The following is a 16,337-nucleotide window of genomic DNA, read 5'->3' as shown; positions in this document are numbered from 1 at the left end:
TTATAGAACACATATTAACACTCAACAGTTACAGCATCCCCATCCACACTGTAAGACTTTTGACCCTGAGTAATATCTGCATCTATCAGGTTAGCTGCATGTGGACAAAGAGTAGGAACATTGTCCAAACATATAGTTTTAGAAACAGAAGGCATAGCTTACCTGCAGCAGGCAGGTGTTACAATCAAACATGCAACATTAACAAAACCTTTACAATTCTAATGAATAAACAGCACTCTTGTTCTGCTTGAATCTTGTTAATAAACATTAGGGATCTCAGGGTTCATCTAAGCAAGAAGTCATTGACTTTTTAACAGATTTTAGGAAAACACAATAGAAATCATCCAAATGGGAACTTCCAGTTAACTTAGTAGCTATATAGCTATATATATATAAGTTTTCCTGCTGGTTGAAAAAGGGAAAATGAAAAAGGTTGAGGTTATAACTAGGCTGTAACTGTGCTTTAAGCAAATAGCTGTTTTTATTGTCTCTTACTGAGTTTTCTTCATGAACTCCCAGACCATCAAAATAAAACTATTTCACGTGTCACACTGCCTATTAACTGTAGCAGCAGCGTCTACTCTAGTGGGACGATGTGTTAACAGACTGGAACACTGTCTAATGAGTCAAGTACTGAGGAGAAATATTGACCCCCTTCAAAAAAAGCAAAGGATGTAACATACCGTATTATTGTTGGATTACAGCCACTACAGAGACAAGTGTTAATAGATATCAGAGCTCCCGAGTCAGAGGTGTGCCATGTTACAGATACCCCACCTCATAAAACGATAGAGCTATAGCCATGATTGGAAAAGCTCAACAATTTGTGTGTGAATCATTCAAAGCCACTGAGGGGATTTACTGTCATTAGATAACACAACAAAGACTCCTCATTCATGTCATGAAAGCACAATTCCGAGGCCACAGAGCTGCTGAACTACATTAAACAAAACTTGTTGGTGTTTAGGCATTTAGGTTAATTAGAGTAGAAAATAGGCAATGCTTCAAATGTTAACCACTTGTGGCCAAAGACTATATTTAGTATGATAAGGAAAAATGTTCTGATTAGTCAGTAAAGTATTGAACTCCGGTACGGGCATACTTTGGGCAAGTATCTAACAGCAGGCCTACACAAACACAATTAAATCACATGAAACATTACACTTATTGACTTGATCAAAGTCTAGGTTTAAAAAAAAAAAATTATGAGTAGACACCAATGACTTGATTGTGCTCCTTTTATTTTCTAAAACATGGTCATTTCCTTATCCTTCTATATTTAGTGAGCATCAAGAAAAAGTTACTATGCCTTTATAACATCTGGCACATTCTACCTAGAATAATCTGTGACAGATGTAATAAAGGCAGTTTACTTTTTTTTCTAAAGATGAGTGCCTTTGATTTTTTTCATCTTGCTCACTGGATTTGCTTATACCCCCTCCCAAAGAGCAACGCCTTACTGTATTTTCACAAAGACTAGCTTCAAGAAGCTCGTCAGTTCTTTGGTTTTCCATACTATATTTAGTCTTTGGGGACATGGGACCACTGTTAACCCATAATAACAGCGTCAATTTTTTTTTTCGTGAGATTAACATTCTTTTGACCTAGCAAACTTTTTTTTCACATGCTGTTGCAACAACTAGTAATGTAAGAAAAACTACAACACCACACCAGATGTAGCTGGACCGGAAACAAAACAACAAGCACATCGCACACACTTGTTTGGGCTTGCGAGCCGGCCAAAGAGTAGTAGTAGGCTCGTTCGAGATGAACTGCGCCTCGCCTGTGAAGTGGACGAGAGCAGGCGGCAGCAGCCGGGGACAAAAAGCTGCGGTAAAGTCTGAGAGTTTTTAGCCGATTCCAGCCACCTTTAGACTGGACAGGAAGTGACAAAAACACTTTGGTGCGATTCTGATTTAATAAAATATAATCAGACCCACATATCAGCTGGTACACAGTCTCTAGTTGTTTTAATTATGACAGAACAACTCTCAAAATGTTCTGCATGCAATCTGTTGCTGATTTTAATTAACACCAGACTGTAGATGATCCGTGATCTGAACGGGTTTAGTCTCTCTGACTTCTAAACGTCTTTCAGCCTCACAACATGTGTTCTGGACAGAATAAGTCTTTAAATCAGACAAATAGCAGTTAAAATCCCTCCAATTTAGAAACAATAAAAAGTTTATATAAAACGTCATCATGTTCAGTCGATTGTGAACCAATCAGCTGAGAGGCCGGCGTTTCCCAGCATGCTCTGGGTCCGCCTGGGTCCGCCTGGCTCTTGCAGTCGGTGAAATGCAACTGCGCCGCCTGCGTCTCAGACCTGCGGCCGCCTTGCTCTCGTGAGATTTCCGTTGCCCACGTGTGCATGACATCAGAGCAAGTCGGGATCAAATCGGACACAAATCTAACCGGCATGCAACGGGCGCCGATCCTCGGTGATCGATTCTGCGCAGACCTGGCTCATCTCGAACGAGCCTAGTGTTACGTTTTGAGTGGATGGTGAGCGCGAGACGCCAACACGGATGGCAACAAGCTTCTGAATGGAAAGATTTCTTAAAAGACCAAAGTGATCTGTGTGTTTTGTCGTCGTGAACTGAACTATCATCGCATAAAAAAAACATTTGCACAAAGCAAGCCGATACACTTTTTCATGTTAATAAGAGCATTAAATGAGAAAAAATTATGGGAATAAAAGAAATCAAGGGACACTTTCAATTTAACTATGACATTGTGATTGATTGCAATTAAATATTTTAATCATTTGACAACACTAGGTCCCATGTTCCCAGACTACTATATAAATATATATAAAAATATAAAATTCTATAGGAAAAAAATTGGTTTGATGGATTAAAAATAAATAAAATTAATCTTAAGATTTGTGCTTAGACAAGCCCAAAGAAGTATTCTGCTGAAGGTAATTCAAAATTTCCGTTGTGTACACAAATAAAGAGCAGCACACTCACCTGTCCGTCAGCTGAATACAATACTCTGGAGCCTGGATCCCAGCAGCAGGCTGGACCAGCCCACATCTCAAGTTTAAAATGGAGTACACAAACCTTTCTTCCCTCCTCCCACCTCACCGCAAACAAAAACCTTTAGTCCAGTCTGCAGTGTGCCTTCAGCAGAGATAAAACACTAGTCATGGCAGTAACTAAGAAGTTTAAAAGGTCCTTTACCTAAGTATAAATAGCAGTTGTACAAAGTAAAGTTACAAATCCTGCATTCATAATTTCACTTATAGCTAAATACACTTAAAGTATCAAAACGTACCGAGTTATGTACTCAACGCAGAAGGGATCCCTCAGTGGTCTATAGTAACTGGATTATTATTATTGATGTATTTACATTTAATATAGCTCTTTAAAAATGTAGCTATTTTTACTACTTTAAGTGTCGGGTTGGGTGAGAGCTATCTATTTTTGTATTTGATTTATTTTAGGTACTTTGATTTTCTATAAGATAGTATTTTCCATAGTACTTTGTTTTATTTTTGCCAGAATTTGGCAGATTTAAAGGCACCTCAAGAAGTGGTTTTATTTACATCTTTCCTAAATAAACATTAGGGCCTAGTTTAGTTATCCTGCAGATTGTCCTGGAATTACAAAAGTTCCTTCTGGTAAAATCTGTGAATATTATATATAAAGAGAGGAAAAGGAAGAATTACCAAATTTGCAACCCATGCAGGGTGTTCTGCAACACTTGCAGGACACCCTGCAATAAAAAGTAATGTTTTCTTCTTTCTTTTTTTTTTTTTTTTTAATTTAAATTGTATCTGGCTTCATTATCACTTCACTTATTACCTGTCCACATGCAGATGGGACAAACTAACCTAGATTGAGCTTTAGCACCGTTGTTTCACTGTAATCAAGTCATATGGTTTATGTTTATCAGTGTATGTTATTCTGTATTAATCACATTAGCCAGGGTTAAATTGTCACCTGTTGTACATCTTAATGAGACAGTTTGTAAAAGTAAATAATCTGCAGTGTGTAGCTTTAGTTCTTACTGTATTGCATCAGAAGTAGAAGTGCACAATACAATTATTTTGTACGCAATGTAATAAGTATGATTCATGAATCCGTCAAGTTAAGTAAAAATGGTAATTTAATGAGGTGAAAGTCATTTTCAGAAATCAAGAAAAAAAACAGGTTCATCAATGCTGTCACAGCTTCAAAAATCAGGTACCTCTCAAATAGTCCTAGAATTGATCTGAAAGGGTACAACCTTAAAAAAAAGAAGACTGGTTCTGATACAGGGAGGGAAGGACAAGTAGTCATGGCTTGTGGTTCAGAATCGTCCCGAACGCTCTCTGTCTCTGGAGCGACGTCTCTCATGGTCACGGCCACCTCCACCTCCACCACCTCCACCTCCACCTCCTCGACCTCTGTCCCTCGAGCGAGATCGCCTCTCTCTTGAGCGAGACCGGGACCTATGACGGCTGTGCAAGTAAAGGAAGAGCAATTATAAATTGCTATTTAAAAAACAAACAAAAAAAATATTCCCTATGCATGCATGTTTACCAAAGTGACTAAATGTAAAAGGTAATGATGTGTTTGTACCCCTTCCTTCGACGCCCATAGAGCTCTCTCCTCAGTTCACGCGAGATGGGCTTCAGATGCATGAAGTTGCAGAAACCACCACGAGTGCATTCCCTGTGGAGAGAGGGCAACGTGGAGCAGTTTGAGCCAAAAGGAATAAGCAAATCACATGTGAGGTGTAAGACTGTCGATGGTGAAACTTCACACAGCGGCAGCAACAAGCTTAGGTATGACGATCTACAGAGATATCGACCTAAAAACCAAGACGTGCTGCATACTGTAGACTTTAAACAAAAGCTTTAGGTTGGCCGCTATGAATCACTGAAGATATTTTATATATATATATATATATATATATATATAAAAAATATAGATCCATCCAAGGAGGACAACAATACTGTATTAACTGTACACCTGGTGAGAGTTACATAATTATATTTAAACAAAACAAAAATTGACATCGTTCAGACATCATTTATTTTGTATTTAAGAAATTGTGAAATCATATGAATGACAATTAGGATGAGCCACAGATACATATTTTATCAGTATTTCACTTGAAGTCAACATATAAGTTCATCTGTACATAGAAAACCAGACCAATTTAAAGCATTTTACAGTTTCATTTTGAAGTTTGGCTAACACAAAAAAAATGTTGATGCAGTTTATAAAAATCTAAAAATGAGATGTCTGCTGACAGTGTTAATCCTTTATTTTCTAACAAAAAATAGGGTGTAGGACATTATATGTTTTAAAGGCTTCTTTATTGCAAAGGTGCACTCTTGTTCAAAGCGATAACGGAGACGTCCTACAGCAATACGTAAAACAGTCGAGGACTTGCTCCTTGTAATATAAAAAAACCAAACATTAATCTTATAGAATGAATGATTGTTTCAATTAACAAATGGTTTCTTCTGGTTCTTCATTTTAGTCTCTTAACCCTGCCCTCTCACAATCAGTTTTTGGTTCATTATTAAATAAGCTCTATGCTATCACGTAGCACTCACCCCATTTCATATTGGCGACAGCAAGCTTCTCTGAAGTCTGTGACGGGAGAGAGCTCAGCATGGATTGGCTGTCCATTAAACCATCGATTATTCAGGTCTATCACAGCCTTCTCCGCGTCCTCTTCATAACGGAACTACAAAAAGAGAGACAGAGTTTAGTTGAAGAAAAAGAATCCCAAGCTCTAGATGCACGCTATAAAAAAAGATCTTGGCATTCCAGTGGTGGTGGCATATGTGGCTTTTAGACCGGTCACCTACCTTCACATACACATTTCCTACAAGGTGGTCCCCAAGGTTGTCACATACGTTCATCTCCTCCACCTCTCCGTACTTTTCTTCCATCTCTGTGAAGACCTCCTGTGAGGATGAGAGAGAAACATTAAGTGTTAATGTTATGTATTTGAGTGTTCGTGCACTGTTCCCGCCCTCTTTGGTTTGGATAATCGTTCATACTTGTTAGCTTGATTCCCATGTTTGTAGGGTACATATGGAGAGATTGAGAAATTTGGTGCATTCGTTCACATGGAATAGCACTGCCGCTAGGGTTGGGTATCGTTCACATTTTAATCAGTACCGGTACCTGAAATTCAGTTCTGGTACCCAACTGTAACATTTTACACTCAAAACAAAAACCCATCCTTCTCTCCTCCAAAACCCATCCATACAACCTACTAAATTAAATAATTAATTTATTACTCACTTTAACTTTTATTCTTGTATGTGTATATTATTCTTTTTTTAGTTTTATAGTTTTAATTTCATCATGACTGTTTTTAATTGATCTTTAATGTTTTATGTAAAGCCCTTTGAATTGCTTTGTTGCTGAAAGGTGCAGTAGAAATAAAGTTGCATTGCCTTACAACCCCAGCTTGTCAGTCAGTCATCAGGGCATAGAAACCACCGTTGTGCCTGCTTTTCTCAGAGGAAGTTAACATCAACAGCTCCTATTGTATCATATCACAGTGAATGGTGACTGCATGAAGTTTTTAATAACTGTTACCACACTTGAAAGCACTTTATTGGCATTGCCGTGACTCACTGTGACTTCAACAAAACTGCAGAGTTTACGTAGTTTGCTCCAGTTTACTCCGTCCCGTAGACTGTATATTACTACAATATATACTCCGTCCATACATCTGTGTGTGTGTGTGTGTCGGAGCTCCGCTCTCTGTCAATATGCAGAGAAGACAGGGAAGCTTGTGTTTATGCGCATTCAGGTACCGAAATTTGGTTCCGTTTGATTTAAAGTGATACTGTCCTTGGTAGTACCAACGTAATTCGGCCGGTACCCATAAAAGTATAGCGTTCGGTAACCCAACCCTAACTGCCGCCCTGTGATTCCTGATGTTTTAAAAGAACAGTATTTATAAAAGTGACCCAATTATCATTATGCCTTCAACAGCTACATATTTTATATAGTTTTAGATTAATATGAGAAAAGCATGCTTTTATTGTTTCCTTAAAAGAAGTAAAAGAAAATATCAGTATCAGCTGCAAAATGGTGTAGTCAGAGTTTGAGGCAGGCCTGCACTACGTGAAACATTGAGGACTTACCTCAAAAAACTCATCATAGTGCTCCTGCATCTCCATGTCACTGATGGCACCTAGTGGTTATAAGTGAGAAAGATAATAGAAAAACATGGATATAATTGATAATTTCTGCAATACATTCTGTGGTAAACAAGCCCCTCAGTTGTCACATATTTCATGTTGCCCTTTATAGCGCCAAACTACTCTTTACTACCTGTAATCATCATAGTCTATCTCATCAAGTTCAGTCTGGCAGTACCTCAATGGCAGTGTTATACGTTGAACTTTTCATGCAACTTCATTCCTGGCTCACATTAAATTGTTGCTTTCAGCCAGTGGTTCCCAAACTTTTTCTGCAGCCATCCCTTTATATAGATACAAATACATTATTTTGTGTTTTTTACTTCACAATTGCTTTGGCAATCTAAACATCTGTTTTCCCATGCCAATAAAGCCCCTTTGAATTGAGATCAGATGTTTCTCCGTGAAGGAATGAAGACAGACAGACAGACAGACAGACAGACAGACAGACAGACAGACAGACAGAGAGACAGAGAGACAGACAGAGAGAGGGAACGAGACACAATGCGATTCAACTGTCAATCAGTTCCTTAGATCGTATTGTGGTCACCACTACGTGTTTTACTTTTCTTTTTTAAATAGTTGTGTTTAGTGTAGCTTCATGGTACTTACTCGTCCATGCTTTGCTAGCAAATATATTTAGTATTTAGTTTAACTTGGAGCTCCTATAGGGGGTGTGCCCCCCAGTTTGGGAACCACTTCTTTAAGCTAACTGAACTGCATTTTTCGCAGCTACTCAAAAAGCTAATATAACATCATAGAACTGGTACTACCTGATTGACTAATTAAAGATTGGTGGCCTACAATTCATTTTACCCTATCATTAAAATATTGATAAACATCCAGTTATAGTTTCTATTGTGCACTGCTTTATAAACAACTTTTCTCCCACTAATATTTATTTTGGAACAATTGTTCAAGAAAGTAATTGCTTTTCTAGAATTAAAAACAAATTCCAACAGCATGTCAACCTTTCAGCAGTGAGGGCTTTTACTAACATATGAGGAATTTACTAATAATTATGTTATCCTCATTCCACCTAAGGAATACTCTGCACATTTATTTATATATATATATATATATATATATATATATATATATATATATATATATATGTCTAGTATAGAAAGACTTACAGGTAAGGCCATCAGCAGACTGGGCACTATTCTGAGGGTTCCGGTAAATGTTCAGGAGAGCAATTGTCTGAAACACAAAAAATGTTAATCATCTGGATGATTTGTTTTGTGTTGGATATTAAAATTTCTTTTTTGGTACCAACCACAAAATATGTCAATAGCAGATGAAACAGTCAAATAATACTGGAAATATACTTTTGCTATCCTATGCTAACGGAATACATATAAATAACCAAAAAGTGCTCTAAATTTTCAGAACTTAATCTGTATAAATACTACTGGGATGCAGGGTTTAATCCCTGCCCTGTTGTCTGTCTGGTATTATTAGGATTCAAAGCTGGGTATGACATATGACTAGGATGTGTGGATCACAGTAAAAAACTAGTACAATTTAACTGAAGTCATGTCAAGTTTATTTGTAAAGCCCTAACACTAAACGTATGTACTGCAATTTTAGAACTAAGTTCAATAATTACTAATTGACATGGTAAAAATAAAGTTTTACCTTTTACTTTATCTAGGCTATATTAGGGCATTTTGAAACAAAAAAGTATGATGATACCTGGCTGAATGTCGGCTTGTTGTGTAATCTGGAGCAGCGATCGCCATGTCGGCAGGCACCAATTTTAAAATAAAAAGAGCAGTTGACCCTGAGGAAAAAGAAAAAATATTAAGATGAGACAAACGCAAAAACAGACTTTCTCGCTTTGTTTAAAAAGTGCATCACTTATATAGGGGTTTGAACAATACCAACAAAACAATTAAAATATGGCAAAGACAGCGTAAGTAAAATTATTTTTAGTTAGTGACTGGGTCTTTAGTTTATAATGTTTAGATTTTAAAAACGGGCATGGCATGAGTTGTTCTAGCAACATCTGCTAAAATAATAAAGACGTGTGATGGAATAAAAAGAAGTTGGAATGTAAGGTATAAAAGTAGTAAGAGGATAAAGATGTAACGGAGGCATTGAGACGTAAAACACCCCTAATAATAATAATATAATGTATAATTTATTAATCTCACAAGGGGACATTACAATTTAAACTCTGTTGTTATAGCACACAGGCCTGAATTACACACACATGCTCAGTACTTATCCATGCACTAAATGGAGAGACGCCAGAGTGAAAAGGTTGGGGTTTCGGTGCCTTGCTCAAGAGCACATTGGCGGTGCCCGGAAGGTGAATTGGCACCTCTGTTGCTACCAGTCCACCACCATACTTTGGTTCGTATGGTGACTTGAACCACGACCCTCCGGTTCCCAACCCAACTCCCTACTTACTGAGCTACTGCCACCCCCTCCACCTGCTCCCATTCATTCACGTTACACTGAATCTTTTACTTCTTACTTTCCAACACGATAGGGGACTGAGATTAAATGGTTGGGATGACGTTACAATTAACTTAACTACAGAGTGAGAAGCATGCTTGGTTGGTGACTATCCGTGTATTTCCCCACTGTAACAAAGGCTTCTATGGGTCTATCGTCAGCTAACTCAAGGGTAGATGGTGGTAGTTAGTTCACTAATACTTTTACCAGTGTTCAATTAATAAAGTGCTTATATTTCATTCAGAAAACAGTAACTCGTTAGGATTTTTTTTCTGAACTTCCCAGCACTGCTCAGCATCCAGATGTTGCAGGAGCTAGCTAGCAGTCGCGGCGCGGTATTTTACAAACGTTAGCTAGCTAGCTAGCTAGCACTAGCTTAGCTGTTAGTTGCTAGGCCAGTGCAACGTTGCCAGCTATAGACTGCAAACTCCGCTGGATACAGTGTTACTGGTAAAAGCGGACTTCAGCGGAAATAGCTCATAAAATGGCTTACCATTACATCAAATTAACGTTAAATACTTACTTATCTTTCTCAGTCCCAAAAATGGACGCCAGGTACTCCGCCATCTTGGCCCGCCTGCGTGCTCAACCAGCAGCAACAACGATAAGACTTCCGTCTCACCTCTTTCAAAATAAATGTCTAATATCCACAAACGTGTTGCCAACATTACTGATAAAATGTAATCATTCACAAAATCTGCACAAATTATATTAAACAGTTAATAAGGTGAACCTGTTCATCTAAATATATACACCTGCTTTGTAAACTCATACATACTCATGCAGACAGTACTAAAACATTATATACAATTTGTAGTTTTTGTTGACCCTGTCTGTGGAAACTAGTCTTGTGTCAGTATTATAGTCAAGATATTGTTGAAATCACGGAGGTTTAGAAAAACACTGCTCCCTGTCAATCTTTAATGTGCAGTCACTGAAAGTAAATTGTAACATAGTTTTTCACATGCCTAATATTCATCTACGTTTTTACAATCCTTTAAAACAATACCAGACAATGACCCCCTTTATTTTGAAGGCAAGACACCCAAACCGGATAATTGTCATATTGGTCATTTCCGTCTCGACCGTGACTTTCGGAACTTTCTTTATTTAAAATTATTTATTGTTTTATATTATTGAATGTACAAAACAGATATGGCAACATTTACATCCATACATTACATTAAAAGTGTAAAGCAACAACAGCATTGTAGTCAAAGATAGACATTTTATAAGATAACACAGTAAGTACTTTTAGAAATACATTCTGAACCGAATTTTAATATTAATAGAAAGGAGAAAAAAATAGAAAAATAAATTGAAATAAATAATGTAACCGACAAGGGGAAATACTGTTTAATTTCAGTTATCTGACACAGTGGGGTCCATCCATCCATCTAAAACAGCTTATCCGGGGTCGTGTGGTGCAGTGCACCTGACCCCAGCGGTTCCTCCCACAGGTGGTGGGCCTATGGGATAGAGTGGGGGGTGCCACGTAGCTTTTTCGGACTGGGCCCAGCCGGCTCCGTGGCAAACCCGGCCACCAGGCGCTTGGTGAAGAGCCCTTCATCCGGGCCTGGTTCCAGGTCATGCTTCCTCTTCCTCGTTGACTCATAGAGTTTTTTTTATCATTAGATAGGGCTCTTTACTTTTTCTTTTTCTTCAGACAGTTTTAGTCTTTCTGTACAGGAAGTCACAGAAACATTCACATCCTGTCAGGTCCCATTCAAATTGCAAGGGCAAGTGTTATTCATTTATATAATTTATTTATAATTTATACTCTTTATCGACCCCCTATGGGGAAATTACAATTTACACTTTGTTGTTGTTACACACTACAGGAGAGATGTCAGAGTGAGTGGGTTGCAATTGCTGAGGAGGCGCCCTGAACGGTTGAGGGGGGTTTGTTGCCTTGCTCAAGAGCACCTTGGCAGTGCCAGGTACGTTGGTCCGTACCAGGATGGCTTGAACCAGCAACCCTCCGGTTCCCAACCCAACTCCATATGGACTGAGCTACTGCCACCCCCCATGGGTATGGGGACGCCGCACAGTGCACACAGTCCAGTAGTGTAGTGTGTGAAACAGTGAATTACGTTGAGTTTCTCCATGGAAATTAATTTCTAATGCACGACCAAGACCTATTTATCTCCTTCCCACACCTTATTAACAACGTGTTATAAACAACAACCCAGCAAACTGAACAGAAGTGGGACAAAATGCAATGTGTTAATCAGCCAGGAAAGGCCAAACACAAGCAAACCTGTAGACTTCTTTGTAGAGAGGCTAAGACATGAGCACCAACAGGTCTTTGCAGATTGGGTACTGAGCAATACCACTCGACTCATAGACCTTCAAGGGCAAGTCTTTCGCCACATGCTTTCTACGCTTCTTCAACTCCCTGAAATGGGAAGACAGAGGGGTGTTTTTGGTGCACCGTTAACAGAAGAAGGAATAGCACAGATCTATCAGCTCTTTGAATACTTTAGTAAAAACCTTCATGTGGAGGGGTTGGTGTGCCAGGCTACAGCCAAAGACAGGCAGCCCTGAGGCAGAGGCTGAGTTCTGGAGCAGAGATCTAGATCTAGAGACAAGCAATTTCCACCCCAATAATGCAATTTGTTGGTTATGAATATCAGTCTAAGTTTTACTTCAGCTAAGGGACATAAAAAGGGGTCATTAGACAACCGTGAGGACACTATGTGCTTAAATTTTGGTCGGTGCAATTCAAAAGGTGTTCCAATTTAATGTCCCTATTTGTTGTTCATTCACAATGTTGCGTTGCGCAATGTTCTATCAATCAAACTTCATTTAAATTCATATTATAACTTTATTCAAACAAAGTTGACCAAAGTGCTGTACAGAAGAATAAATAAAAGATATAACTTTGAGTTTACGCTTTCATCATCAACTGAAACATGTTTATTTCAATTGCGAACCAATGAGTCGGCGCAAGATGGCGACCGTGGTGGTTGACGTTTGCTAAGCTCTGCAACACTTAACGGAGTACTTATGTTCTATAACAAGGCCAATGACTACGCAACTTGTTGAACTGTCAGTCTTCAAGAGCCACGCCGACGAGTAAGGTTAACTATCATTTTAGGAACTTTAAAGGCTAGAAAACAACCCTTTGTAGATAGCACGTGCAAACTGTTCAGGTACCTAGCATACCAAGCTAATAGCACGGAGCTAGTGGACCACAATGGCAAAGAGAGACGCTAAAAAGGGCCTAAAAGGGGGGCTGATAATGGATGTAGACCCGGATGGCACCTTTTTTGGGTTTGTGCTCACCACTTCAAGACTCTCCAATTAATAGTCCAAATCCAAAGAAAGTGTGTGCCAACAAAGATAAAAACGAGGTCTCAAACGCCGACATTCTCAAAGCAATCTTTGAGTTGAAGGAGCAATTCTCCGTTTTTGAACAACGGATAAATAAAAACACGGCAGACATCACTGTGGTGAAAGAAGAGGTGAAAAGCCTTGGATTTCAAGCAAAGGAGACGGAAAGATAAGGTTAAAGGCTTGATAAAAGCATTGAAGAAATAAAAGAGAAAACTGAGGAAGCCGAGCGCTACAGCAGAAGATGGAATTTGCGTCTCAACAACCTTCCTGAAAAAGTGAGTGAAGATGTAAGAGAGGAAGTCATGAAGATATTGAGTCAGATTGCTCCTGATGATAAAGCAAGCTCGGTTTCTTGGTCGATGCAGTACATAGAGTTGGGCGCCCCAGAGAGGATAAGACACCGCGTCCGATTGTTGTACAATTTAACATGCGTACCTTCAGTACAAGATTTGGAAGGACTCACGCAATGCTGAAGTTATGAAGAAGCTGAATCTCCGCATCGCCGAGGACCTGACACGCTCCGAGAGAGAATGCAGAAACAAACTGTGGCCCCTGGGTCGAGCAGGCTCGTAAGGACGGAAAGAAGACCAGATGGCAAGGTCCAGTCGCCTTCATCGATGGAGTGAAATTTGTTGCATGAATCTTCGTCTTGTATATTTCCTAGATATAATAACCAGGCAAGTAATTGTTCACAAGTGGACAATGATGTAGCCTGAAGTTAAATAAGGCCTTAAGACAGTTCAACGTCATATTGGTACTCCCAGTGTTCAGGGAATTTCTAATCACTACCAAAGGTTAAGGGTTCCTATTAGCTCTTATCTTCTATTTCTTAGTTGTAGGCATCAATTCTTCTTTTCACTTTTCCCTTATTTATTCAGTTATTAAACATCTTTTACTATTTGTATGGCAAATAATTTCATTAACCTTAAAGTGATTTCTCTTAATGTCAAAGGGTTACGAAACATCTCTAAAAGAAAGGCTATTTTTCTTTTCTGTAGACGATCTAGTGCAGATTTAATTCTTTTACAAGAGACTCACTCATGTGATGATGATAGGAAATTCTGGAGCAGTCAATGGGGGGACCAGATTTACTTAAGTCATGCTTCTAATCACTCAGCAGGTGTAGCTATTTTGTTTAATAAATTTAAAGGAGATGTGGTAGAATCTCACCTTTCTAAAGAGGGTAGATGGATTACTCTGGTTCTTAGAGTGAATAATGTAATTCTGATGTTAACCAATATATATGGACATAATAACAATGTTCTAGCAAAAAACATGTATACCCAAATAGCGGGAGAGTTAAAAAAGATGAAGGAAAAATACAAAGATGCTCACTTAATTATAGGTGGTGACCTAAATGATGCAGCAGATGATCAAATGGATAGATTACCTGCAAAGATCTCCCATAACTCAAAATTTAAACCTATATCACATTTGTGTGAACAACTTGGTGTAATTGATGTCTGGCGGTATTTACATCCTTATCAAAAAGAATATACATGGAGTAATGTTAGTGGCTCTCTACAATCTCGAATTGATCTTTGGTTAATTTCCTCTTATACTTTACAATATGTTTCTGAAACATTACATAGCTATGCCCCCTTTTCAGATCACAAACTGATAGTGGTCACTTTTGCTAATCCACAAGAGCAAACCAGAAAATCTCGTGGTTTCTGGAAATTTAACTGCAACCTATTAAATGAGGAAGCCTTTTGTAAATCAGTTGAAGTTACTGCTGGTGATATTTTCAATTGTAATGAACTTGGCAATATTCAAAAATGGGAATTCTTTAAATTTAAGATCAGAGAATTAGCTATTAAATTTAGTAAGGAAATAAAAAAACGTAATACTTTGAGAGAAATAGAAACAATGGCGGAACTGAACTCTTTGATAAATAAAAATACTCTTACCGAAGAGGAAAAATTAAAGCTGTCAAGTCTGAAAGAAGAGGTCGACCGATTATATATTACTATGACCAAAGGAGCCTTCATACGCTCTAGAGCAAAATGGTTAGAGGAAGGTGAGCGAAATACAAGTTATTTCTTTGCTCTGGAAAAAAGAAACTATAAGAGAAATAATATTACCTCTCTAAAAATAGATAACTATATAATCTCCAACCCATCTGATATAGCGAACTATACTTCCCGTTTCTATTCTGATCTATATAGCTCTCATTATAACTCAACAGAAGATGAGAATTTTATCAGCAAAATTAGGAAATTTATCCCACAAATTTCTAATGAATTTAAATCAGACTGTGATAAACCTATCTTAAAATCTGAAATTCTTGAAGCTGTAAATAAAATGAAAAAAGGGAAATCTCCCGGAATGGATGGTCTTCCTGTTGAGTTTTATAGATGCTTTTGGAACATAATTGAAACTCCATTTTTTAACATGCTAAGAGATTGTATCGATAATGAGGAAATGACTACTACTATGAAGCAGGGTGTAATAACCTTACTTCCCAAACCAGATAAAGATCCCCTTTTTATTAGAAAACTGGAGACCTATAACATTGCTAAATGTAGATTAAAAAATACTGTCATTAATTTTTGCCAGACGTTTAAAAAAGGATTGGGCCAAATCATAAATGAAACTCAAACTGGTTTTATGGCTAATCGGCATATAAGCTGTAATATAAGGCTTTCTTGATCTAATAGATTATTCTGAATATGTGGAATCTGACGCTGTAATATTATCGCTGGACTTTTATAAAGCATTTGACACAGTAGAGCATCAATTCTTATTTAGGTCACTCAAATCTTTTGGTTTTGGTGAAAAATTTATCTCTGGGGTTAAAATGCTTTATAAAAATATCAGTAGCTGTGTCATGCTATATCCAAATCCCCACCCAAAGTTTTTCAGTTTATAGATCAGTCCGCCAAGGCTGCCCTTGTCTCCATTCTGTTTCTCATTGTTGTTGAAATGCTCTCCTTACATATTTACGTTGTGACAATTTACAGGGTTTAAGGATTTTTGAAAGAGAATTAAAATTTCTCAACTAGCTGATGACACAGTTCTTTTCTTAAAAAATAAACAACAATGGAAACTCCATCAAAGAAATACAATCCTTTTCGCTAGCATCAGGTTTAAAACTCAATGTTTCGAAGTGTGAAATTCTATGTCTATATAACACTGATGAAAGCTTATGTGTGATATTCCTGTGAAAAATAGTATTAAATACCTTGGAATTCATATCTCTAAAGATCTAAAGGAACGACAAGAAAAGAATTTTAAGCCCAAAATACAAAAAATAAAAATATATTTAATATGTGGCTTCAAAGAGATCTGTCCATAATAGGTAGAGTTCTTTTGAGCAAAGCGGACGGTATCTCTAGATTTATTACCCTACCCAATCTTTGTATAT

The 16,337-nt window shown here is 37.9% G+C and overlaps 1 protein-coding gene across 1 annotated transcript; it reads right to left on the bottom strand.

Moving 5' to 3' along the window:
• Positions 1-4,095: 4,095 nt before the first annotated feature.
• Positions 4,096-10,264, bottom strand: u2af1 (U2 small nuclear RNA auxiliary factor 1). Its single transcript, XM_032529277.1, has 8 exons — positions 10,155-10,264; positions 8,864-8,951; positions 8,302-8,368; positions 7,109-7,158; positions 5,813-5,911; positions 5,555-5,688; positions 4,569-4,661; positions 4,096-4,447 (listed from the first exon to the last, which is right to left on the bottom strand). Exons 1-8 carry the CDS (start codon positions 10,196-10,198, stop codon positions 4,297-4,299), a joined length of 726 nt encoding a protein of 241 aa, XP_032385168.1. The 5' UTR covers positions 10,199-10,264; the 3' UTR covers positions 4,096-4,296.
• Between the last annotated feature and the right edge of the window lie 6,073 nt (positions 10,265-16,337).

This window comes from Etheostoma spectabile, chromosome 11 (genome assembly GCF_008692095.1).
Source record: "Etheostoma spectabile isolate EspeVRDwgs_2016 chromosome 11, UIUC_Espe_1.0, whole genome shotgun sequence".
Lineage (NCBI taxonomy): Eukaryota > Metazoa > Chordata > Actinopteri > Perciformes > Percidae > Etheostoma > Etheostoma spectabile.
Note: the sequence above shows the minus strand (reverse complement) of the source record. Positions and strands in the feature narration are given on the sequence as shown.